This window comes from Phyllostomus discolor, chromosome 5 (assembly GCF_004126475.2).
Source record: "Phyllostomus discolor isolate MPI-MPIP mPhyDis1 chromosome 5, mPhyDis1.pri.v3, whole genome shotgun sequence".
In the NCBI taxonomy this organism is placed as follows: domain Eukaryota; kingdom Metazoa; phylum Chordata; class Mammalia; order Chiroptera; family Phyllostomidae; genus Phyllostomus; species Phyllostomus discolor.
In genome coordinates, this window is record NC_040907.2 from 93,816,907 (window position 1) to 93,844,150 (window position 27,244).

The 27,244-nt window shown below is 39.3% G+C and overlaps 1 protein-coding gene across 3 annotated transcripts; it reads left to right on the forward strand.

The window, feature by feature from the left end:
* Positions 1-15,124: 15,124 nt before the first annotated feature.
* SERPINB1 (serpin family B member 1) lies at positions 15,125-24,876 on the forward strand. 3 transcript variants are annotated; one of them, XM_036026596.1, is made up of 7 exons: positions 15,125-15,572; positions 16,734-16,909; positions 18,640-18,777; positions 19,350-19,467; positions 20,414-20,556; positions 20,642-20,809; positions 21,901-24,876. In XM_036026596.1, exons 1-7 carry the CDS (start codon positions 15,563-15,565, stop codon positions 22,300-22,302), a joined length of 1,155 nt encoding a protein of 384 aa, XP_035882489.1. In that variant the 5' UTR covers positions 15,125-15,562; the 3' UTR covers positions 22,303-24,876. The 3 variants fall into 3 exon arrangements, with proteins under 3 accessions (XP_035882489.1, XP_028369929.1, XP_035882490.1); XM_028514128.2 differs by having other exon boundaries at positions 15,254-15,273; XM_036026597.1 differs by having other exon boundaries at positions 15,269-15,285.
* Positions 24,877-27,244: the final 2,368 nt, after the last annotated feature.

Sequence of the window (27,244 nt, forward strand, 5' to 3'; positions counted from 1 at the left end):
AATATATGTAAATGGGCTACTAATTAACACTAAAAGTCTCAGAGGAGTGATGTAATTTCTTTTTTATTGTTTATTATATTTTTATTTTTTAATTTAATCTTTATTTTACTTTTTCCCATTATGGTCACAATTGGGTTCTAAATTTTTAAATAATGGCCCAGCTTCTACATGTGTTATTAAAATCACATCAACCAGATCCCACGCACTGTAACCCCTAGAAAAAAACTACCCAAAGGATCTCTAGAGAAAGTATTATCTAAACCTCCTACTGTGGGACACCTTAATTATAAACTTTCTTTCTTTTTATAAATAAAAACAAAGAAAATGTTTTAGGACTTCTTAACTCAAAAGCATAGAGATTTTCATAGATCTATAGGATATTATAATCAGCAATTAGACTTTGTAACCAGAGTACTTCAGCCCTGTATGGGAGTCTACAGCCATGTTATGCCAACAAGCAGAAGAAATAGTTATGGACTTTCCTTTATTTATGTTCCTCATTCTGTTGAATCACAGCTGAACTTAGATCACATTAAACACTTCCGTCAGTAAGCAGCCTTCTTGGGAAGTACTCTTACTTTCTGTGCCTTATATTACTTTACCTTGATGTAAGGGTCTTAACCCAGAAACTTAGCTACCTTCTTTGCAGAATAAAGACATCCATGACTGTATTTTGCTCACCATGCACGTTTTCATTTCTAGAATCCACAGGAATCCCTTATTGATAATGCTGACTTAATCTGGTTTAGAAATGAACCTTCTATGAAAGATGAACAGAGACAGTACTGAACTGGATATTACTTTCATGGTACATATAATTGAAGATTCATATTTAGTTAAATAATATCTTCCCAACAAGCTGTATTAATTGCTCTAACTTGAGCTTGTTAATTGGCTGAAGCACAAATAGCCAATATTTACACCAATAGTTGTTGTGCCTTTGTACACGTGTAGCTAACAACTTTGGAATATTGTGGTAGCCCTGAGACTGTTACAGAACAACAAGGGGGGCGGCCAAAGGCAATATACTATTAGAGAAAGGAAGCCCCCAGGTTTGTTTTGTCCGCCGCCAGAAGAAAGACGTCTCTCAATGCCAGAGATTCGTGAAAAGGAAAGGAAATGTTTATTTAATGCTATACAGACTTAAAGCAGTGACCTAATGTCTTCATCAAAATCCCAAAGTCCCTTAAAACACCCACAAACACACATAGTCCTTCCTTGCCCCCTTTGCCCAGTCTGGGGTACCCTATGTCAGGGAAAGAAATAGAAGTCCATGGCTCAGCCAGCCCCTGGTTCTTCCCAGTAATCCATCTTGGCTGGTAGGCCTCCCTTGGTTCCCGGGACAATCAGGGATCTGATGCTAAAGCCGGGTGCTGGTTCCCCCTTCTAAAGCTGCGGGGTCCCCACTCTGGCAAAGCCTTCTGGTTCTTCCTCTTCGATGGCTGCAAGGAAGGGTGTTGCCACTCTGCCAAAGCCAACTGGCAGTTCTCTGCCAAAGCCGCATGGTGATTCTCTCTTGCAGGGCTGCGGGAGTCCCCACTCTACTAAAGACTGAGTGGTTCTCTCTTCACTCTCATATCCTTCCAGCTTTACTGGGCCGCCATCCTGGGTCTGGGCAGGCGTGGCCCCATGTCCTGGAGCCAATCTTCCCCAAGCTCCCATGCAGGCACTGTAACTCGGGGGACCTGCCCCAGTTGCATCTTTGTGGGGAAATTACTTCCATCCCCCTGGCTCAGAACATGGCCACAGCTATTTAACATATCTGTGCAACCAGTTAAAGGTTATAGATATGTTAAATGACCACACCAGAGGTTAGCTGCAAAGCTGTTGCTATGCAAAATAGCTCTCAATGGCCCTGCTCCATTTGTCCCTTCCCCCAACCCACACCTGTGGGGGGAGGGGGTGAGGACATCCTAATATTTCCTGAACACCTTGAGTTTTGGACCCCATTGCAAATCCTTATTTGGGGTCCCCCCTCTTGGCTGCACACTGTTACAAGACTTCTTAACTTCCTCAGGGCAGCCCATACAAAAATAAAAAATAGGTTGCAGAACTATTAGATGTCATACAGTAACCAAAACAATTGGTAATAATCAAAATTCCAGGATATTTTAAAGCTGCAACTATGGAAACAAAAGAAAATAGTTTAGCTGATGCTGCAAGTAGACAAGCAGCAAAAACCAGCCAAATTATCCAGATTCAAAAACGTTTCTTCTCTCTATTAAACTAATACAAGACTTTCTTTTACAGCCCTAAGAGATAGCTGCAGAAGAAGAAAAAAGGGTACGGCAACAAAAATAAGGGAAACTTTAACCCAGGCAAACAGATATGGTTTGGGCCTAATCAGAAAGCAATTTTACCTGTAGTGGCTTAATCCTGTGTACTTCAACATGTACATGAGCTAACACTTTGAGATCCTGAAAAGATGATTTCACAGAGTGAACAATATTACTGGAAACCTTCCACTATTGTAGCTCATAAAGTATATAGCAGATGTTCTATGCAAAATGTAACTCTAGAAAATTATTTCATGAGTTCCAACAACATTTCCCACCTCCTTTAGGTCAATTTGAGGTATGGGAATGAGATTTTATCCAAATGCCACTATTTCAAAAATACAAATATGTATTAGTCATGATCTGTATCTTTTCTGACTAGCTTAAAGCATTCCCCTGTGGGAGAGCAACAGCCTTAGGAGTTGGAAGAAAAAAGTTTCATTTGGGGAATTTCCTCTGAGTAACATAATGACAAATGTGAGGCAGGAGATAGTCAGGAAGGAGGAAACTCCGGAGGTGCCCCAGGGCTAAGATAAAGGACATGTATACAGGACAGAGACCCTGTTCTAAGACTGGTTGTTCCTGCTTTCTGGAAAAGCACTGAATCATGGTGACTCATGAATGCACCGGTGCTAAAGATGCTACCTGACCCCTGCTGCATTATAATAGCATTATAATAAATTAACTTTGTGCAACCCCTTCTCTGGTGGCCAGTCAAGGAAAATCATGGGAGACTGCATGCACAGTAGCTTTAAAGTAAATAACTACTTGTACGTGTGCAATAAAAGCCCACCCAAACTATCCAGGAAATACCCTCCCTATAAGAATAGAATTCCTCCAGCCTCTGAGGTCAATCTCTACTCAGAGTTGGCCTGCTCCCATTTTCTGTGGAGTGTACTATCGCTTAATAAATCTGCTCTCTCTCTCTTTCTGCTATAAACTCTGTGTTTGGTTCAATTCTTTGTCTGTGATCACCAAGAACCTGGTTACCTATGCCCACCTTTGACAAAGGCACTCATTTCACTGTGCAAATAATGCAATCCATTCTTAACATTTGGCTTATTCTATAGCACTTTCATTGTGCTTATCACCCCCTTTCCTCTGGATTGGTAGAATGGACAAATGGTAAAATGAAAACTCAACTAGGTAAATGTTTAGAAGCCTTTAATCTCCCTTGGCCACCCTAACTCTCCCTATACTTTTCTTCAAACTGAGATCTACGGTACTTATTTTGGCAAACATACCTTTTTTTCTAATTAATCATATGAACCAACCTTACTATGACATTCTGCATTACTAAGGATTTACTGATTTGTTTAAAATTTGATAGATTGAAAACTGGCTTATTGCACAGTGTGTTCCCAGGAGACAAAGACTTTAAAGGCCATGAGTTAAAACCAGAAGACTTGTCCATTGCAAAAGACATCAATGAAAAACACTCCAATGTCTTCTGAAGAGAACTTATCAGTGGATATTAAAGACTCATTGAGGATAAGAAGCTGCTAACATTGAAAGCAGACAGCTCTCCTAAGACACCACCAAATCCTGTATGCTCATAAATTGTTGAATTAAAAATAAATTTGTTTGATTGTCTTTACCTGTCTGCCAGTAACATTAAGTATAATAATTATTATACTTGTTCTTTGGGCTTTTCTCAAATACTGTTGTTTTTCTGTAGCCCAACTGTTAATTGATAAAGGTGTATAAGATAACTTTTACATTATCAATACCATTTTTATAGTTTCTCTTTTGACATTTAAAAGGAATGATATTGCAGAAGGAAGGAACGGGATATGTGTTTTTCAGAAAAGTTGAAAGGAAGTAGTTTGTCCTAATAAGTTAGTCAGTTACTCTGAATGAGTGAAAAAGAGACAAACTAAGAAGGACAAGGGAAGTTTCAGAAGGTTAGAAAAGGAATATCGAGAAAGGAATTTTAGGTTTAAATGCTAGAACCCAAGTATGGACATGTGATTCAGGAGCAGGCGGTTGTCACGTTACAAGGAAAACAGAAGAGCAAAGGTGTTACGAGGGTTGATTTTGCAAAAACGGATGAACTGTATCCATTTATGCCACAATCTAATACTCAAGTTTCATTATTTAATTATTTCTTTTATTCATTCATTCACTTATTTATTTTTAGAGAGGTAAAGGGAGGGAGAGATACATTGATGTGTGGTTGCCTCTTGTGTGTCCTCTACTGGGGACCTGGCCCGCAACCCAGGCATATGCCCTAGACTCAGAATCCAACTGGTGACACTTTGGTTTGCAGTCTGGTGCTCAATCCACTAAGCCACTCCAGGCAGGATTCAGGTTTCATTATTTCAGTGTGTTCCTCCATTTTGATGAGAGTCATCTTATATTAGGACATCTCAGATTTATTTGTTTATTAAAATATTTTATTTATTTATTTTAAGAGAGAGGGGAGGAAAGGGAAAGAAACATCTGACATAGAGCAGTTGCTTCTCACAGGAGCTCAACTGGGGACCTGGCCTGCATCCCAGGCATGTGCCCTAGACTGGGAATTGAACTGGTGACCCTTTGGTTCGCAGGCCAGCACTCAATCCACTGAGCCACACCGGCCAGGGCCATTATTTTTTCAAATAAGTTTTCAATTTTTTCCTTTTCCTCTTCTCCTTCTGGCACCCCTATGATTCAGGTATTGGAACATTTAAAGTTGTCCCTCAGGTTCCTAAGCCTCTCCTCATTTTTTTGAAGTCTTATTTCTTCATTCTCTTCTGGTTGAAATTATTTGTTTTGTTCCTTCTGTTCCAAATCCTTGATTTGAGCCCCAGTCTCCTTCCCTCCAGTGTTGGTTCCCTCTCTGTTTTTCTTTACTTCACTTTCCAAAGCTTTCACTTCTTTTTTTGGTTTTGTTTTGTTGATTAATTGGGGATAAGTAGACTGAACAATAAATATACTCAATTAGGTTTTTTAAAATTATTTAAGATTTTTTGACATTTAAAATGTAAACTTTATTTTAAATTTTAATAAAAAGTGAAAAGTGATTTTTATCTATTTATTTTTCTTTCTTTTTTAAATTTTATTTTAATCATTGTTCAAGTACAGTTTTCTGCCCTTTACTCCCATTCCAGCCCACCCACCCATCCCTCCCCACCTCTCTCCCATTTCCACCACCCCTCTAGTTTTTGTCCGTATGTCCTTTATATTTGTTCCTGTAAACCCTTCCCATTCTCCCCTGAAATTCCCTCCCCTCTCTTCTCCAGTAGCTGTCAGCCTGTCCTCTATTTCAGTGTCTTTGACTATATTTTGCTGTTTCTTTGTTTTATTGTTTAGGTTCCTGTTAAAGGTGAGACCATATGGTATTTGTCTTTCACTACCTGGCTTATTTCACTCAGCATAATGCTTTCCAGCTCCATTCATACTGTTGCAGAAAAGGTAGGAGCTCCTTCTTTCTTTCTGCTGCACAGAATTCCATTGTGTAAATGTACCATAGTTTTTTGGTCCATTCATTTACTGATGGGCACCTAGGTTGCTTCCAGCACCTAGCTATTGTAAATTGTACCACTATGAACATTGGGGTACATATGTTCTTTTGGACTGATGTTTTGGGGTTCTTAGGATATAGTCCCAGCAGTGGAATTGCAGGGTCAAAAGGCACATCCATTTTTAGTTTTCTGAGGAAGTTCCATACTGCTTTCCATAGTGGTTGTACCAGTATGCAGTCTCACCAACAGTGCACTAGGGTCCCCTTTTCTCCACAACCTCTCCAACACTTGTTTGTTGCTTTGCTTATGATGGCCTTTCTGACTGGTGTGAAGTGGTATGTCATTGTGGTTTTAATTTGCATGACTCTGATAGCTAGCAATATTGAACATCTTTTCATGTGTGTCTGGATCCTCTGTATGTCCTCTTTGGAGAAGTGTTTGTTCAAGTCCTTTGCCCATTTTTTAATTGGGTTCCTTGTCTTCTTAGAGTGGAGTCGTGTAAGTATTTTATATATTTTGGAGATTAAACCTTTGTCTGAGGTATCATTGGCAAATATGTTTTCCCATACAGTTGGTTCTCTTTTTATTTTGATACTGTTTTCTTTAGTTGTGCAGAAGCTTTTTATTTTGGTGAGGTCCCATTTGTTTATTCTTTCCTTTATGTCCCTTGCTCTAGGGGACAAGTCAGTAAAAAAGTTTCTTCGTGAAATAGCTGAGATTTTCCTACCTACGTTCTCCTCTAAGACTTTAGTGGTGTCACGGTTTATATTAAAGTCTTTTATCCACCTTGAATTTATTTTTGTATAAGGTGTAAGTTGGTGTCAAATTTCATTTTATTGCATGTGGCTGTCCAGTTCTCCCAACACCATTTGTTGAAGAAGCGATTTTTATTCCATTTTATGTTGCTTCCTCCTTTGTCAAATATTTATTGACCATAGAAACATGGGTTTATTTCTGGGCTCTCTGTTCTGTTCCATTGGTCCAATGTGCCTGTTTTTATGCCAGTACCAGGCTATTTTGATTACAGTGGCCTTGTAGTATAGTTTAGTGTCGGGTTTTGTGATCCCACCTACTTTACTCTTCTTACTCAAAATTGCAGCAGCTATTCAGGGTCGTTCTTGATTCCATATAAATTTTTGAAGTGTTTGTTCTATGTCTGTGAAATACGCCATTGGTACTTTAATAGGAATTGTATTGAATGTGTAAATTGCTTTTGGTAGTATGGACATTTTGATCATATTAATTCTTCCAATCCATGAACACGGTAAATGTTTCCATTGGTTGGTGTCTTCCTTGATTTCTTTCCTGAGTGTTATGTAGTTTTCTGAATACAGGTCTTTTATCTCTTTGGTTAGGTTTATTCCTAGATATTTTATTTTCCTTTTTGCTATTTCAAATGGGATTTTTTCTTTGATCTCTGCTGCTGCTGTTTCATTGTTGGTGTACAGAAATGCCTTTGATTTCTGGATATTGACTTTGTAACCCGCTGTTTTGCTGAATTCATTTATTAGGTCAAGCAGTTTTTTGGTGGAGTCTGTAGGATTTTCTATGTACACTATCATCTCATCTGCAAATATTGACAGTTTTGTTTCCTCCTTTCCAATTTGGATGCCTTTTATTTATTTTTCTTGTCTGATCGCTGTGGCTAAAACTTCCAGTACTATATTGAATAGAAGTGGTGAAAGTGGACAGCCTTGTCTTGCTCCTGATCTTAGTGGAAAAGATTTTAATTTTGCCCATTGAGAATGATGTTGGGTGTAGGTCTCTCATATATGGCCTTTATTATGTTGAGGAATGCTCCCTCTATTCCCACTTTGCCGAGTGTTTTTATCATGAATGGGTGCTGTACCTTATCAAATGCTTTTTCTGCATCATTTGATATGATCATATGGTTTTTGTCTTTTCTTTTGTTTATGTGATGTATTACATTTACTGATTTGCGAATATTGAACCATCCTTGCATCCCTGGAATGAATCCCACTTGGTCATGGTGTATGATCTTTTTAATGTACTGTTGGATGCAGTTTGCCAGTATTTTGTTGAGGATTTTAGTGTCAATGTTCATCAGCGATGTTGGCCTGAAGTTTTCTTTCTTTGTTGTGTCTTTATCTGGTTTTCGAATTAGGACGATGTTGGCCTCATAAAAAAGAGTTTGGGAGACCCCCATCTTTCTGGAGTTTTTGGAATAGTGTGCGAAGTATATGGGTTAGGTCTTCCTTAAATGCTTTGTAGAATGCTCCTGTGAAACCATCTGATCCAGGGCTTTTGTGTTGGGAGTTTTTTGATTACTGCTTCAATTTCTTTTGTTGTTATTGGTCTGTTCAGGCTTTCTGCTTCTTTTTCATTGAGTTTTGGAAGATTATATTTTTCTAGAAATTTGTCCATTTCACCTAGGTTTTCAAATTTTTTGGCATACAGTTGTTTGTAGTAATTTCTTACAATCCTTTGTATTTCTGTGGTATCTGTTGTAATCTCTCCTCGTTCATTTCTGATTGAGTTTATTTGGGTCTTGTCTCTTTTTTTCTTCCTGAGTCTGCTTAAAGGCTTTTTGATTTTGTGTATCTTTTCAAAGAACCAGCTCTTGGATTCACTGATCCTTAGAATTGTGCTTTTAGTCTCTATGTCATTTAATTCTGCTCTGATCTTGGTTATTTCCTTCCTTCTGCTTGCTCTGGGCTCTTTGTTGTTGTTCCTCGAGTTCTTGTAGATGTAGGGTTAGGTTGTTTGTTTGGAATGTTTCTAACTTTTATAGGTGGGCCTGTATCACTATGAACTTCCCTCTCAGGACTGCCTTGGCTGTGTGCCATAAGTTTTGGGTTGTTGTGAGTTCGTTTTCATTTGTTTCCAAAAACCTTCTGATTTCTTTCCTAATATCATTCTTGAACCATTCATTGTTTAAAAGCATGCTATTTAGTCTCCATGATTTTGAGTGTTTTGGGTTTTTTTCCTTGGGGTTCGTTTCTAGCTTCGGTCCCTTTTGGTCTGAGAAAATGCTTGGTATGATTTCAATTTTCTTGAAATTCTTGAGGCTTGTTTTGTGTCCTATCATGTGGTCTGTCTTTGAAAATGTTCCGTGTGCATATGAAAAGAATGTATATTTAGCTTCTTTTGAATAGAGGGCTCTGTATATATCAGTAAAGTCCATTTCATCAAGCGTATTGTTCTACGCCACAATATCTTTGTTGATATTTTGTTTGGTGATCTGTCCATTTTTGATAGTGGGGTGTTAAAATCTCCCACTATAATTGTGTTGTTGTCAATAACTTTCTTGAAGTCCTCTAAGATTTTCTTTATGTATTTGGGTGCCCCTATGTTGGGTGTATATATATTTACAATATTTATGTCTTCTTGGTGGATTCTTCCCTTGAGTATTATGAAGTGACCTTCTGGGTCTCTCTATATGGTCCTTTTTTGGAAGTCTATTTTGTCTGATATGAGTATTGCTACCCCGGCTTTCTTTTTCCTGCCCATTTGCTTGGAAGATTTGTTTGCAGCCCTTCACTTTCAGCCTGTGCAGGTCTTTTATCCTGAGGTGGGTCTCTTGTAGACAGCATATATGTCGGTCATTTTTTTCTTATCCATTCAGCTATTCTATGTCTTTTGATTGAGGCATTTAATCCATTTATGTTTAAGGTTGTTGTTGATAGGTACTTATTCATTGTCTTTTATGTACATGTGTTCCTCTCTCTCTCTCTCTCTCTTTTCCTTCCCTTCCTTAAAGCAGTCCCTTTAGCATCTCTTGCAGAGCTGGTTTGGTGGAGGTGCATTCTTTTAGACTTCTTTTGTCTGAGAAGCTTCTTATTTGGCCTTCTATCTTGATTGAGAGCCTTGCTGGGTAAACTAGCCTTGGTTGCAGACCTCTGGTTCTCATTACTTCAAATATTTCTTGCCATTCTCTTCTGGCTTGAAGTGTTTCCATTGAGAAGTCAGCTGTTAGCCTTATTGGGGCTCCCTTGTATGTTACTTCCTGTTTCTCCCTTGCTGCCTTTAAGATTCTCTCTTTGTCTTGAAATTTTGCCATTTTAATTATGATGAGTCTTGAGGTGGGTCTCTTTGGGTTCCTCTTGGTTGGGACTCTCTGTGTTTCCTGGATTTGTGTCACTATTTCTCATATCAAATTAGGGAAGTTCTCCTTCATTACTTTTTTGACTAGGTTTTCGTTCCCTTCTTCTTCTTCTCCTTCTGGTATCTGTATTATACGGATATTATTACGTTTCAAATTTTCTTGCATTTCTCTTAATCCCTCTTCATTCTTTCTGAGTTTCTTTTCCTTTTCTTGCTCTTTCTGGATGTTGTTTTCTGCTTTGTCCTCTAGCTCACTAATCTGATCTTCTGCATCATCAACCCTGCTTGTCATTCCTTCTACTGTGTTCTTCAGTTCACAAATTGTATTCTTCATTTCCTCTTGGCCTTTGTGGAGAGTTTCTATTTCCTGTTTCATGTTTATATAGTTTGCAGTGAGATTGATGTAGTTTCCCTCTAATTTCTGATAGCTCATTGTGAGTTCATTGAACTTCCTGATAATCATTTTTTTGAACTCGCTATCTGATAGTTGAGTTGCCTCTTTTTCCTTTAGCATTTTTCCTGAGGCTTCCTCATTTTCCTTCAATTGGGGGTTGTTTCTTTGTTTTCTCATTGTTCGTGGATTTGAGACAACATCAAATGTAACAGTACTTATATCATAGGAGGACCAAACCAAAAAAAGAGAGAGAGATAGTAGGGATTAGAAATTTATTTGAAGAAATAATGACAGAAAACTCCCCTAAAATGTCAAAAAAAATAGACATATGCATCCCAGAAACATAGGGAGCCCCAAATAAGGTGAAGACAAAAAGGTTCACAATAAGACACATTACATTAAAATAGGTTAAAGACAAAAAGAGAATATCAAAGCAGCAAGAGAAAAGCAGTTAGTTATCTACAAGGGCACTCTAATATGACTGACTGTCAGCTGATTTGAAATTAATATTATGTCTTCTTTATTCTGTACCTTGAACCAGTGGCTGACGTCAGAATTGACGGGAAAGGATTTGTGCACGAGCCACTGACCATGACAAGGGTGCTCATCTTGCCAGAGAATACAAAAAGCCCCAACAAGCTGCAAACTTATTAATCATGTTGGGTAGTGTGGGAGGAGGAACGAGAGGGAGGAAATGAAATAATCACTAATATTGCACATTTTTTGTTGTTAGTATTTATAAATTACAGAAAAGTACCTAAATGATGTGTACAACTCAATGCATTATCACAAAACTAATACACTTGTGTAATTCCACACGTCAAGAAATGGCATGCTGTCAATACCCCATAGACACTCCAACTCACAACTCTTGTGTTAAAAACGGACCCGGGGTTTGTTCTAATCAGGCATAATAAAACATCAGACATAGAAATGATTGCCACAAAGGAAGAATTTAAATTCACAGATGCTTAAAAATAGGAGGCATTTGATACCACACCACATGGGCCCTGGGAAGCACCAGGAGGCAAAGAGGGGAGAAGGAAGACCATGGCCCAGAGCTTTTGCAGGGATTCCTGCAGGAAGGAATGGGCAAGGCAGGCTAGGTACACTAAGTTTAGACTAGATAGCTTAAGTAATTTTGGTGGGCTGTACTATACAAGTGGTCTCTAGTTGTTTGGTGCCTGGAGCTGATGTGGTTTAGAACAGGGGAGATATTGGCTTGGCATGAAGAGTTTGATAAAGGAGATATGTGAGAGTGTGGTCACTGAAATGTATATCAAAGGTACACTGACAGGGCCATCAGGGAGTCACTTGCTATCTCCAGGAATTAGTGCTGGAAGAAGCAGTCTCTCCAACATCGAGAATATGGAAAATAAGGAAATATAGCCAATCCAATCCCCTGATCTCAAACTCCATAGAGCAGTTGTGCCTGTCTTTGAACTTTCTATAAGCAGAACCACACAGCTCTTTTGTGCCTGTGTTCTTTCATTAAACAGTGTATTTGTGAGATTCAGCCATGTTGCTATGTATTCCTGTAGTTTGTTCATTTTCCTTATTGTATAGTATTATGTTGTATTTATTTATCTGTTCTGCTGCTGATGGGCATTTATGTGGTTTCTAATGTGGGTGTGATTCAAATCATGCTGTTATTCTTGTACATGTCACCAGGTGCACATGCTCACAGATATTTTTGTTGGGAAAAGTCTCCCCAGGGCTGAAATTCCTGCATTGTAGCTCGGGTATGCATGTGCTCAAGTTTAGTAGATATACCCAATGCTGTACCAGACTGCTGTGCCATCACGAATGTATAAGTATCTCTGACCTTTGTGTGGCCGTTTATTAATTTTAATTTTTTATTTTTTAATCCTCACCTGAGCATCTATTCATTGATTTTCTTAGATAAAGAGTAAAGGGGGAGGAGAGAGAGGGCGAGAGGGAGGGGGGGGGGGGCGAGAAAGAGAGAGAGAGAGAGAGGGAGAGAGAGAGAGAGAGAGAAACACATTGACTGGTTGTCTCACGCACACACCTCGAATGGGAATGGAAACTGCTCCTTGGGTATGTGCCCTGATCAGCATGGAACCCACAACTCTTTGTGCATGGGATGACACTCCTACCAACTGAGCCACCTAGCCAGGGCTACCCATTTATATTTTAAAGCCACAAGGAGAACACTCCAATGTGGTTTGACAGAATACTTACTTTGCCTCAACCCTGGACAGTAAATGTACTGATTGACTGATATATTAAGAGCAATTTTGTCTGAACCTTGTATGTATTAATTTAGAAAATGGCTTCATTTTATATTTAACCCACATTGGTAACTCGAGGTAAGCACAAATACAAAATGTCAGCAGAAAACACAAAATTAAGAATGTTTTTTCTTTATGTGTCTTAGATTTTAATTTTGACAGCTGAGTACTGTTGGGGACTGCCCTGCCTGGTCTCAGGAAACCCCCTGTGACTTAGGCTGAGTGAGAGACCTCTGGACCAGGAGCCACTAAGGAGACAAAAGCTTATTTCCCTGGTATGAACGCTGCCTGTTCTGTGCATAAACCTCCTAACCTTGATCAGTTAGCCAATGACAGCTGAAATTCCCCATGGGCTGAAATGCCTAAGACAGGCATGATCACGTGGAGCCTTCTGTGTAGAGACTCGGGGCTGTGGAAATGAAGGGGTGATGGACATCAACCCCTGCCCCCTCGGCTTTCTCAAAGCCTGAGTCCTTCTTCTTAGAAGTGAGAAACCCAAGTCTCCTGGCTGCCTTTGTCTTCTCTGTTAACTCAGGCCTGCGGAAATAGCAGGGGCAGTGCAGCCTAGACCAGAAACTGCAGACCCCCAGGGTAATCAGGCCTGGGACATACAATATGCAAGATCCTGTGAGATCTATTTGCTGGAGGATGTTATTAGATTAGAATTGGAAGGCACAGACAGGAAACCAAAACTAGCCTTTTGAGCCCTGTTAGACCTTTCAAATGGTAAAATTCCAAGCTCTGCCTAGAATCACAGTGGGGGTCCTGTCTGCACCATTGGAAGTCACCTACTTCTTTTGATCTTTTCTGCCAGACTGTGAATCCACAAACTAAGTCTGGATTCTCATTAAAAATCTGCTTGGGAATGGATGTGAGGCGCTCTCCACTTGAGAGAGTGGCTATTCTGTCCCTATTTCCCCACAGGACCTGGTTGTCTCTGTGTATGTTTTTCTTGTGTTTTGACAAGCATCCGCAACAGAAATGAATACTGCTGGCCAGCATCCGCCACACAGCACAGCCTCTTATTCTTGACTTCCTCACTCTGTCCTCTTTGTAGAAGCTAGTAAGTGGTTCTCTAGTTCTGTGAGAAATGGTGGAGAGGTTACAAGATTTGATCAAACCACTTGAATTTATCAGAGTGGCTTTCAATAAACACTGGTTTCTTTATTTAATAAATGGTAAAACACTCTAAAATCTTGGTGATTGAACTCTTTCTTTTAAAAAACAGTATGAAGAGCATTTTAATCACTCATTGAATCTTCCTTGACCCTTTTCATTGCAAACCAGCATTCAGAGTAAAAAAATATCTAGAAACCCATTCACAGTATATGATCCATAGCATAAAGAAAAATAGGATTTTTTCCTTTATTGCTGTTTTATGTTGAGATTTGCAAGAAAACAGGGAACAAGTTTCATAAATGCAGAATTAATTTAGACCCTAGAGTACTATAAATTTTGGTGAAATTATATACCAAGGCATTTAAAGGGGGAGAAGACACCCACCCCCCGAAATACTGATGTAGCCATCAACTTGTAGGGCAGTATTGGGGCTGATTTTATTTTACTTTCTAAAGAGAGTGACATCAAGGTTGTTGTTTGGAACTGGGAACCCTGAGAAAGAAGATACATCTGCCAGGAAGGATTCCTAGTGGCTAACTGGACTCAACTTCAAAAAACAGGCTTGCAGCCATTTCTGCACAGGGGCCTCACCAAAAAACATACCTTAATTCTAGGGCCTGCACTGAACTACCTGCCTTCCACACTGAACTGAAGGCATTCTACTCCTCTCATGTGGGCCAAACCTTAGAAAGAAGTTCCTGGAATAGGTTTTCAACCAATAGGACCATGACTTGCATCATCCAACTGGAGCTGCATAGCTATATGGCCCATCAACATCTTCACCAATCAGAGCAACTCCATTCTGACCAATCAGGACAGTGATTTGGGACCAATTAAACAGTGAGAATTTGGAGTTCCCTTTTGCTTGAGGGGTGGGGACTTCTCTCTGTACAAGTCAGCTTTTTCCCTGGATCTGGGAGCACACTTTCCCTTTCCACCCAAGGCTGCCTTTTCCAGAGAAACAGGAAGACTAGCAATGGAGCTGTGGAGCAGAGCTGGCTACCTAGACAGCGCCACCTTGCTGCCATGCTGCTTTATGAGTGAACTGTAACACTATTGAGCTGTTCCACAGCAGGGCTGTTCTCTCAGCTGTGCTGTAAGACCATTGGGCTGTTGTCACTGAATAAAACTTCCTGTTTCACCACAGCCCAAACTGGGGATTCCTGTGGGCACTGAATTCAGGCTAATGACCATTAATTGACAGAACTGATTCCTCCCTCTCTCTCTCTCTCTCTCACACACACACACACACACACACACAAACACACACAGATTTTGGAGTATAAAGATCAGATTCCAGAAAGGGCTAGTTAGCCCTCTGAGAGATGATGTGTTATGTTATCTGAGTCATTCACACCTAGGGCAAGACAGGCCACCAGGTCCTTGCCACATATCTGAGTTTGCCTAGACTGAAAAAGGTGCTGGTCCCCTGAGTAGCCTACTACGTGGAGGCTTCTACAAGGTAACGCCCATACTCCTAGGAAGTCATCTGGGGGGAAGAGCCAATGTTGTGCCGGCCCTGGGAACGCCCCTACCCACTGCGCCCTGCCCCGCCCCTCCCCTCCCTGGCCCTCCCCTCTGCTCTCATTCTCTCCCCTCCCCTCTCCTCCCCACTCCTCCCCTCCCCTCCACCCACCAGGGCAGCAGAGCCCCACCCTTGCAACTATATAAAGGCCCTGGGGCGCTTCCTTCTTTCTGGGATCCCTAGAACCACCCAACCAGTGAGCTGCAGCTACGACCAGGTTTGAGGATCTTGAGAGAAGTAGGACTGGGCTGGCCAGCAGGGGAAGGTCCCCAGGGCTCGGATCTACAAATCGCCTCAGCCCGGCAGGACCTTGGCCCTTGGTGACCCAGGGACGCGGCAGCCCCTGTGTGTTTGCACAGACTGCTCCGCACCCCACCGTCACCCCCCACCCCCACCGACTCCGACACCCCCGCCCCACCACGACCCGGACCCCACTTCCGCAGTGCTGCAGCCGCCGCTGTACCCACGGTCCCGGGCGAGACCGGATGCCCCGCAGTAAGTCCTGGGTGCGAGGGCAGGCTTGCCTGCGAGGGATGGAAATTGGGGCAGAGTGGCTAGAAGCCAGAGCCGAGGCCTGAGATCCGAGTGTTTTTCTTACTTCCGGAACACCCTTCCTCTTTGAGCTGTCTGTGAAATTTTCTAGGCAGTCCTGGGGCCGAACCGCTTCCCATTTCTGAGGATGGAGGGAGGGAGGGAGGGAGAGGAAATCGATGTGACCCTGGAGATTGCTTTGCAACAACAACATAATTCAGTGTATTACTTGCAAGGGAAGCAGTCAGCACAACTGTTCTTCCTTGCCTGTATGTGGGGAAACTAAGCCTGTGAGAGAAGTCAGGGTTGGTAAGCGGGCAGCCAATCCCAGGTGGAAGGCTGGGTCACCTGCACCAGGAGGGAGTGTCATAGAGGATGCTTGTCACCTTCTGGCTGGTGGGCTGCAGCATCTGAGCCTGTGGCTTGTGTTGGGTTTTCAAACTCTCTTATCTTATACCGCTATAGGACACCTAACCTCTCTAAACATTAACAACAGAAATCTTGAAAATGAGGGTAATTATATCACTCTGCTGGAATTTGCTTTAATGCATAGTAGGTAGCTATGACTTTCTTTTTTTTTTTAATGAGTTTTTGAGGGTTTTTTTTTTTACTTTTTAGAGAGGGAAGGGAGGGAGAAAGAGAGAGAGAGAGAGAAACATTAATGTGCGGTTGCTGGGGATCATGGCCAGCAACCCAGGCATGTACCCTGACTGGGAATTGAACCTGCCACACTGTGGTTCATAGCCTGAGCTCAATCCACTGAGCTACGCCAGCCAGGGCAAGTAGCTATGACTTTCTAATAGAAGCATTCTTATTACAGGTAAAGAGTGGGAAATGTGTGCTCCCAAGGTCAGAGCCCTTTAGGATACACCCTGGGTTTTGAACTGTGGTCACTGTTAGAGCCTTGGCCAGTTATCCCTAGTTCTCACATTTGTGTCCCTGAGACAGTGTTCTTCCCTTCTTTAATAAAAAAGGAAGGGAGGGAGGAAGGAAAAGGAAAGGGGGAGGGAAGGGAGAGGAGGAAAAGAACAGAACAAGTGCCAGGGTGCTTCAGGGTGAGGAAGACATGGAGACATGCCATTGCCTGATTTGCTGGTGTGCCTGGGCCTCTGTTCTGCGTTGTAGCTTCCACCATGGAACGGCTGAGCATGGCAAACACCCGGTTTGCAGTGGACCTTTTCCGCACCCTGAATGAGGACAGCCCTACTGGAAACATCTTCATCTCTCCCATAAGCATTTCATCAGCTCTGGCCATGATCTTTCTGGGGACCAGAGCGACTACTGCGGCACAGCTGTCCAAGGTCAGTAGAAATAAAGAGAAATAGTATGGTTTCCCTGAAAGCGGGTACTAAAAAGTTGTGCCTTTGAGCTTTCACAGTGTATTTTATTTCATTATTTTAAAACATTTTATTGTATTTTTTCATTACTCTTATACCCCTCTCTCCCTCCTCCCCAATCACCATACTTACAGTGTATTTTAAGAATTGTATTTCTGTATTCCACAAGTATTCATTATGAGTCCGGACTTTCAGAAAAGCCCCAAGAACAATTGCTGCTTTTGCTGGTTTTCATTCACAATCGAGTTGTTACTGAGCATATACTGTGTGCTGGGTACCGTATTTTCTTTGGCTGAAGATACAGCAGCGAAGAAAGCCACAAGAATCCTAGTGTGTGTTGCTTCTATTCTAGTGGGCAAATTTTTTAGAGCATCTCCTCTTGGACTGAGATGTTTCTGTTTCTACTTTGCATGTAGCCTGCTACACATAAATAATGCCTCTTATGTAATGTTACTTTTAAGTACAAATGACACACAGGATACATGAGAAGTGGAGAAGTTGGTGGTGTTGCCTTTTTGAGGGAAGAGGTGAGTGTGTATTTTTGCTCTCCTGAAGCCTAGTCCTGTGCCTGGCACTGAGTGCCTGTGTGAGCAGGAGGGCACTACAAGGAAAGGGCAGATGTGCGGCAGCTGCAGAGACAGGACCAAGCTCTGGGGGGTATAGCAGGTCACTCTTACAGCAGGAGAAGAAGCAGTAATGCCTAGCTGCCTAGCCTTCTACCTGACCTTGATGGGTGTGGAGGGCACTTCCAGGCTACTTGCTCTTTAATTCTGAGAGGGGAACTCTGGCTTTCCTTGAAACTAGGGGAAATGAGTCCCAAAAGCAAAAGTCTTTCTAGCATGCCAATCACAAATTATGTGGTGTCTGTAATTAGGGAAGGTCCATCCCTGGATTCAAGTTTATTGACCTCTTGCAGCCACAGTGCTTCTGTTACTGTACTTTATGAAAGCCAACCATCTTTAACACTGCAGATATTAAAGTATCTTAAAGTTTTCCAAAATCCACCAGGGACTTTATTACCTCAAAAAATAGTTTTAAGGGTTCCCTACATTTCTATTTGATCATAGCAACTCTGCAAACATCCCATATCTTGGTAAGTAAGTGAACTTTGTGTATTGGGTAGGTTTGTTCTTTGCATGTTAAAACAAGGAACCAGCCCAGGCCTCATAAAACTATAAACACTTGATTTGTAATGTGGGAATTAAATTTTTGCCAAATATGAAGTTTATAGATGTTATTTTTAAATGAGTTACTGATAGTGTAACTTACAAAACCTGTTAATCTGTAATATCTTTGTGTTTCTGCATAGGTGATGACTCTTATTTTTACTGTTTATTTCTGAGAACTTTCATTAAAACTATATTTGATACAGAATTTACATATAAACATACATTTATGATTTACTTGAAAAAGCAGACATATGTAAATACTTAGCTTTTTAGCCACTCATTTGTAGAACTATAACTAACAACAAGTGATATGAAACAGCTTCAAATGTTATTTTTACTTCTAGCAAAGGTATAAATTTTAGATTCTCTATTATTTGTTCTCCAATGAAAAAGTAGTAAGGTATTGGTTGGGAATTATCAATAATTTATAATAAAAACATAAATGTAGTTTGATAGAAGCAAATGCGCAGGAATCAGTTTCAAAATAAATGGTTATAGAAAGAATGGTTTTTTTTTAAATTTTAGACTCTTCATTTTGATGCAGTTGAGGATATTCATTCAAGATTTCAGGGTCTGAATGCTGATATCAACAAGCATGGAGCTCCCTATATTCTGAAACTTGCTAATAGGTTATATGGCGAGAAAACCTATACTTTCCTCCCTGTAAGTACTTTATAGTCATGTTCTAAAATTCACTAGACAATGCAGACATTCTTGAGCACAGTCAAGTTGCAGAAGACAGTTTTTATTTTTATAAACATTCAGAAAATGATGCAGAATGAAAGCATGACAATGTCCCCATTGATTGATATGATTTCACTGTATAGTCTTCACAATGAACAGATTGACCCTGGCTGTTTTACTAAAGCAAGAGTGAATTCCCTAATTCACTTCCACAAACAATCAGTATATACTTATTTATGAAAATGTTAATCAAAAGTAGGAAAAGAGTTGTCAATTTAATACAGTACCAAAACTATAGAACTGTTCACTTAAAAATGGTTAACATGGTAAATTTAATGTTATATGTTTTTACCACAATGCAGAAAGTATAAGGGTTAGAATTTGTTTTGTTACAATAAAATTTATGGCTTTTAGGGCAATTTCTGTTGCTTTAAGTATTTTGGAAAACCATTTCTGTATGTAGTAGGAGTTATTCAAGGCATTTTCTTTCTTTCTTCCCTTCCCTTCCTTCCCCTTGCCACCCTCTCTCTCTCTTTCTTTTTTCCTAACAGGAGTTCTTAGCTTCAACTCAGAAGATGTATGGTGCGGAATTGGCCAGTGTGGATTTTGAGCATGCCTCTGAAGATGCAAGGAAGGTGATAAATGAGTGGGTCAAAGGGCAGACTGAAGGTGAGAGAGTGAGCCCAATGTAGTCATTACACAGTGGTCTTGTTTTTCTTCTTTTTACCTTCCCAACCAGCTAATGATTCCCCTGCCTTTTTCCTCTGCCCTCATCCCGACCTTGGCAGTAAACTCTGCCACTGCCCAGTGCCAGACAGCTTTCAAATGTAGAAATACCTCAAAGTGAAAACTTGAACATGATTTAACTCAAGCAGCTAAATATTTTTCCCCGTAAGTTCTCAAAGCTACCTTTTAAAATGAAAACTAACATTGAATGTGAAATAGAAAGGATAAAGTTTTGAGGAAAATCCATCCTGGTCACATTATGGAAAAGAATATCCTGATACTTGTGATACAAACTGCTGTGGCTGTAAATATTTTTGCCAATGTCTTGCCTGAGCACAGGGGTGGTAGGTGGCACCGGCTCTGTCTCAGCTGTTTTCCTGCTACAACTCTCTCTAATCTAGTCCCAGACTGAGTCAAGGCACCTACTGAACACCTGTCTCGCATACAAGGATTTCTTCTTGGCCATGCCGTGGTCACAGGGGAAATTGTGTGTGGTGGAGTAACTGTTACTTCCCTTTGGGTATTTGTTACAATTTTTTTGTGAGAGTAGCTTCCACTTGGAGGATGTGAAGAAGTGATTTATTTACTAGTAAATAAAACCATTTTCGTTAAGGAATCTTTTTTATGCCTAAAAAAGAATGGCCACTCACAAAGTAAAGCTATTGTTTCTGATACACTATAGAAAATAATTTTCCTGTTTTTAGCCCATAAACCCTTTTAGTTGGTTTATTTAATGTTAAAACCCTGGCAGGGCTTTCCTAACTTAATATGTTAAAGGAAATTAAGTAAAAGTATGCATTTGAATTGAATTTTAGTGCTTATCAAATAAATGTCAGTTCAAATTTGGAATTCTGATATGTAAATGTTTAAAAATACTTTATCTTTTTAGGGAAAATTCCAGAATTGTTGGCTGCAGGTGTGGTTGATAATATGACTAAACTTGTGCTAGTTAATGCCATCTATTTCAAAGGAAACTGGCAGAAGAAATTCAGTGAAGCAGCCACAACCAATGTACCTTTCAGATTGAATAAGGTGAGGTGACGTAATTATAAAATTACTCTTTGATGTAAAAGAGAGCACATATTAATGTGAGTGACTTGTTTTTTCAACTGTTCAGAAAGACACAAAAACAGTGAAAATGATGTATCAGAAGGAGAAATTTCCATATGGCTACATCGAGGACCTTAATTGTCGTATGTTGGAACTGCCTTACCAAGGCAGGGAGCTCAGTATGGTTATCCTGCTGCCAGATGACATCGAGGACGAGTCCACAGGTCTGAAGAAGGTAACAGCTCCCACACTGATGCTCCATGTTTCCCTCTGATATATCAATTCTGCCTTGTGTGTGTGCCATGTGATAGCTTCTTATGTATTTCCTGATACTGCCTGATTTTCCTTTCCAGTTGTTTGCATTCCTTTGTGAATTAGCCCGTCAGTGTTTGCTACTCTGAAGCCCTAAGTTTAACTTTTCAGCTACTGTCAGTGAAGGGTTCTGGTTGGGGCCATCTAAAGATACCTATTAAATTTAACATCAGTCAGTGGCAGCTCATGGAAACGCCCTTAACTGAACTTTAGAGGAAAGCGCAGCAGAATTAGAATTGTTTTATTGAAACAAATTTTTAAAAATTAAAAAGACCCAAAACATGTCTAGTATATAGTTTTATCTTGTACTATGAAATCCTATTATTCTGCTCATTCTCATCACAATTCATATAGATTGTGCATTAAATTTCTAAGAGCTACATGGTAGAAAAGATTTGTGTGGTGCATTAGCTTGAAAGCTAAGCCTGTTTTCTAGCATGAACTGTGTATGATGTTTATTATATATAATTTAAAGGTGGTGACCTTTCTCGCCAGGCTAAGGTAAAACTGTGAAGATTATGTTTTTTCTTTAGTATCTGTAGTCTGTTGTGTGGTTTTTCTCTACCCTCTTCCTAACCAGACTTGTTATCAGGAAGGGGTTTAATATTAGCCATTTGCATGTATAAAGAAGGTATAAAAGTCAAGGTGTTCCTTATTTTAATTGTATTTCCAAATTTGTCTCTTATGATAGCATTCCAGGGTGCAAGGGATTTAGGAAGGCGTGGATGGATGGATGGATGAGTGGGTGGGTGATGGTAGGATAGTTGGTAGAGCCAATGTCCAGAGTCCCCGTTACTTCTGCCCTTGATAGCTTGGAACACAGCTCTGTTCTGTTATCACCAGTTGCTAAAAAGAAACGAAATCCTCCAAATGGAATCTGTTTTGGCACCAAACATGAAGGAAGCTAATTAGCAATTAATATTATGAGTCCATTCATTTCAATAACGCTTTTATTATCTTACTTATGTGAATGAAATTGATCTCACCTGTTCTGTTTGCCCATTGTCATTCCAGATTGAGGAACAATTGACTTTGGAAAGACTGCATGAGTGGACCAAACCTGAGAATCTGCATAGCACTGAAGTCAATGTTCACTTGCCCAAGTTCAAGCTGGAAGAGAGCTACAACCTCAACTCACACCTAGCCCGCCTGGGTGTAGAGGATCTCTTTAATAGCAAGGCTGACTTGTCTGGCATGTCAGGAACCAGAGATCTTTTTATATCAAAAATCATCCACAAGTCTTTTGTGGAAGTGAATGAGGAGGGCACAGAGGCGGCAGCTGCCACAGCAGGCATTGCTGTCTTCTGTTCACTTACATTTGAGGAAAATTTTGTGGCCGACCATCCATTCATTTTCTTCATTCGACACAATCCCTCAGCTAACATCTTGTTCTTAGGTAGATTTTCTTCCCCTTAGAGACTGTGGAAATACAAAGTCTTTGTATTTCAGAGCTTTATTACCTGCACTTGCAATTGTAATAGTTCATGTTTCTTTAGCAATAAAACTACCATCCCAAAACAGACCTTTAATTTCCTTTGTAAGGTCAGCTCTGTAATGTCACTGCATTCTGTAATTCTGCTCTGTTGGCTGTTCATACCCATTAACTTTGATAGGGGTTTGTATTTTCTTTTTTTATACTGTAACTTTTCAGTGATTGCTGTTGATGCAGCAATCAGATATGTAGAATCTTGACAATGTAGTAATCTATGAGATTGCTATACTTTCTTCATAGTCATAGGAAAAATTATAATACTGTAATTTGTTTCACAGATAGATTTCTGGAAGTCACAAGAGAAATACTCTGATTGTCAAAGGCAGGCTTAAAAACCAATATTCAGTTGACTATAGGAGAGCAGCCCCATTAAGTGTTGGGTTATGAAGACAAGTTTGCCTTGCCAGTGTTTCTGACCATTCATTCTATAGGATTAGTATTCTATTACAGCCCTCCAGTTTTTAAACTATTAAAGATCCACCTGGTGATGATTTGGCCTTCCCTTTTTATTGTTCTTTATCTTCCCTGATGTAATTTGTGTGGGATCTCACAAGGAGTTGAGAAGCAGGTATCTTAGAAAAGATGCCAAAGAACTGCAAAAAAGAAAAATGCAGTAGGAGAGACTGTCAGGCAAAGAGGGGTTGCAAAGATCTCACTGTCAACTGGCTTCTTGTTTTTTCTGATAAAAGCTCTTGACTTTGATCTTCCGATACAGATTGTTACAGCAATGGGATAGCTTAATGCAATGCTGGATGGGGGACAGAAGCCTCTTTGATTAATATAAACCTTGTCAAATGTACTCCTTGGAATGGGGCTTGAAACACTGCATTTCCTGGCTCCTACAAAGCTGGTAGACTGGCTAATAATGTTTCCCAAAATTTCCCTTAGCCAGACTGACCTCAGTCCTCTTCTTGTTTTCAACCAATCTCAGAAGTGACAGGACTATAAAATGGCATTCTTGGACTGGCAGTACTGACATGCAGGATGATAGTGGCTCCACTGAAAACAAAATTTTAGCAAATCTCCTTCCCTGCATTCCCTTTTTTTTCCTTAAAATAGTAGCACCAACTATATTCTAGATTCTCTTACCTACAGGAAAAGCAAGAAGAACAATAGTCACTGTATTATATAATTCTCTTTGGGCTTCTTATCCTAAAAGCTAGTTGGTGATCTGGAGTAAATTGTGCTAACCAAGTAGACTTGGTTAATCAAGTTGAACTTCAGGGTCCCAAGCAAATGTAGTTAAATCCTTCTTTTTATTTATGAAGGAACAGGCCCATGACCTATAAATAAATTATTGAAAATTAAAACAACTAGTAAATTCCAGAGCACAAAGTAGAATCCAGTTCATATTCAGGTGGAGAACATCTAATTCTTGTAATGGTGAACTAGGTAACTCAGACCTCTTAACAACTAAAAGACCAAAACAAATAAGCACTTGCCCAAAGACAAAGGAGAGCTGATATGATTGTGAAGAATTACTAAGCAATCTGGGATAAACTGGTGAATATGGAAAATGGGATCACTTTTGCTCCAGGGTTGTTTTCTAATCCAAAAGAAGTGAGAAGTGAAGCAAGGATTTTCATGATGTTCAAGGACAGGTAGGCAGAGTTTGGGCCTGTCAAGAGTGGAGTCCCTATTATGACTCTTGTGCTTTTATTTGGCACCACAAGAGCTATACCTCATGAGTATGAGTGAAAGAGCTCAGAACACAGCCCTAATGTAAGTCATTGGACAGCCCCCAAAATTCCAGTTCTTGGTATTGGGTTATATTTGTTCTGGTTTGCTACTACCCAGAGGCACATGGCAGAAGCAAACAAAAATCATTTCTGGGGACAGATTACTCCTAAACCTCAAATTATTTTTAGAGTCTGCTTTTTAAAATACAATATCCAGCACAGTCAAAGATAAGTGGATGGGTGAGGAGCCATGCCAACGCAAAACAAGCACACACACCAACAAGGAATGCAAACAAGTACAGTGCTCCAAGTACTGGAATAGTGATAAAAGTCAAGATTAAGCATTTCAGCAGATAACTAAAAATTTAAAACAGGCACTGCATATCTGAATTAAAATGAAATAGAAATCCTACAACTTAACACATGAAGAACAAAATAGATAAAACATCAACAAAGTAGAGGCAGGAAAAAAAATTGAGTTGTCCAACCAGAAGAAAGAATTTCTTCCAGAAAGACACCTCTAAGAAGTAAGCCCAGAAAGAGAAAAGGATGGAAGATGTAAAAGGGAGGAGAAGCAACTGAAAGCAGTCAGTAAGAAAATGCTTACTAGGACAAGAGAAGACAAGACACAGTATGAGGCAGAATAATATTTAAAGTTCTAACTTTTAAAATGTGTATTCTAAAACTAATGTAAACATCAATTCACACATTTCAGAAACCCTATTCAACCCCCAAGCAGAATCCTACAAAGAAATCCATCTCTAGTCACATTGTAGTAAAACTGCAGAAGTCCAAAGACTGTAAGAAATGATCATAAAAGAAATAAAATAAAAACAATGGAATAAAAAGGCAAAGTGCCCTCAGGGGAGCACTCAGGGGAGCTGGTTTGAAGGGCAACACATAAATCAACAGAAATTATGGGACCCAGAGATTACAGACTGATTCCTTTAACATGCTGAGAAAACACCAAAAGCCTTGCCAACCCAGAATTACTCTACACCCAAGAAAAATATTCCTCAAGGTATTTTCAGACAAACAAAGGCTCAGAGACTTCATAATCAGCAGACTTCAAAAAAAATTCTAGAGAATATTCTTTATGTAAAAGGAACACCAAAGTTGTAAGAAATGAACTAAGAGCAAGAAAAATTATACATATGATAAATTCAAATAAATATCGACCATATAAAACCATGGTAATAATGTCTGCAGAATTTCAAATATATGCAAAATTTAAATACACGATAGCATAGCAGTTGGGGAAGAAAATTAAGGTAAAATTTCTAAAGTCCTTGCATGTTCTTGGAAGAGAATGAAAGTACAATAACAGTTATGTGCTGCATAACATTTTGGTCAACAAAAGACTACATCCACCTTGGTGGTCCCGTACATCATAATGGAGCTGAATAGTTCCTATTGTTTGGTGATATCGTAGCCATCATAAACGCTATAGTGCAAAATATTACTCATGTGTTTGGTGATGCTGGTGTAAAGAAACCCGCTGTGCTGCCAGTTACATAAAAGTATAGCAGATACAATTATGTAGAGTACATAACACTTGAAAATGATAATAAATGACTATGTCACTGATTTATCTAGTTATTATAAGTTTTAATCATTATTTCACAGGGTAATTTTTCTACTTATAAAAAACCAGTGTGCTGTAAAAAAGTATGGAATGTTACAGTGGCCACAGCCTCATGTATGTCGTGTTTACCGTCTCCTGATTGCATCATTTTCTCTTGTGCTTGACTTAATGTCATGTTGTTTTTATGGTAACATGCCATACAGAGTTTTTTTCTAGAAATAGTAGACTGCACCATATAACCTAGGTCTATGGCAGACTTACTATCTAGGTTCGTGTAAGAGCGCTTTATGGTGTTTGTACTACAATGAACTCACTTAGTGCTTTTTCAAAAAGGTATCCAGAAGTGGCATATATCTGCACAATTATATTAGATTCTGATAAGTCGAGAATGCATTTTGTACTGTCTAAGATAACCAAAAGAAGAATAGTAAAAGGGTCCATAACTTCCAAAATAAACCAAAGAGAAAAAAGGAAAAACCAAAAATACATAATCAATACAAAATAGGGAAAGAAAAAGAGAGAGAGACACTAAACAGAAATGACAAATAGCAAGGCATCATATTAAACTCCAAATATTTAAGTAAGTATTTCAAATGTCAGTTGACCAAACATTCCAGTTAAAGGATAAAGATGGTTAGAATAGATTTAAAAATACTGTATGTTAAAAAAAATACTGTATGTTGTCTATAGGAAACATATCTTTAACATAAACATGAAATTCAAGACAAAAAAGAACAGAAAAGATATGTGAGGCAAACACTGACCATAAAAGTAGAGGTAGCTATATTGGGCCAAATAGGTTTTCCTATTCTAGTGAGAAAGACAGACACCTCATAATGATAAAAAGATTCAGATCACCAGGAAAATATGACAATTCTAAATTTGTGTGCACCCAGTAATAAGCCCTCAAAATGGAACAATATGAATTTTTTAAAATTAAAGAAGAAATTGGTTGGTACTTTAACAAGATAAGGATGTATACTGCAATTACTTAATCCACATTTAATGAAGATCCTAGATGATACAGTAACTCAAAAAAATAAAATATAAAATATTGTGAAAGTAAGAGCAAACCTTATAATATTTCAGATAATTATTTTCATCTAAAGTCTAAATATTAGAATTTAAAAGTGAGTTAAGTATGGCGTTACTGGTTACAAGTACAATTTACACAGTTAATTTGTATTTCTATGTGATAATAAAGTTTTCATAATAAAAATATTAAAGAATAAGAAGTCAATAGATAAGATCCTTGAAAGTAAGATCTAATTGTCTTAAATGATAAACAAAGCTGGCAGATTTTCACACACTTATCAAGAAAAGAACTCAAGTAAAATGAAGAAGGACATTACAGCTGATACCACAGAAATACAAAGGATCATGAGCAACTACTGTGAACAATTCCATGCCAACAAAGTTGAGAACGTTGGAGAAGTGGATAAATGCCTAGAAACATACAACTTATGAAGACTTAATCATGAAGAAATAGAAAATCTGAAGAGATCTGTTATTATAAAAAGACCCCAGCAATAAACCCATACACATAGGGTCAATTAATTTATGAGAAAGGAACCCAGAATATAAGGTGAGGAAAGGACAGGC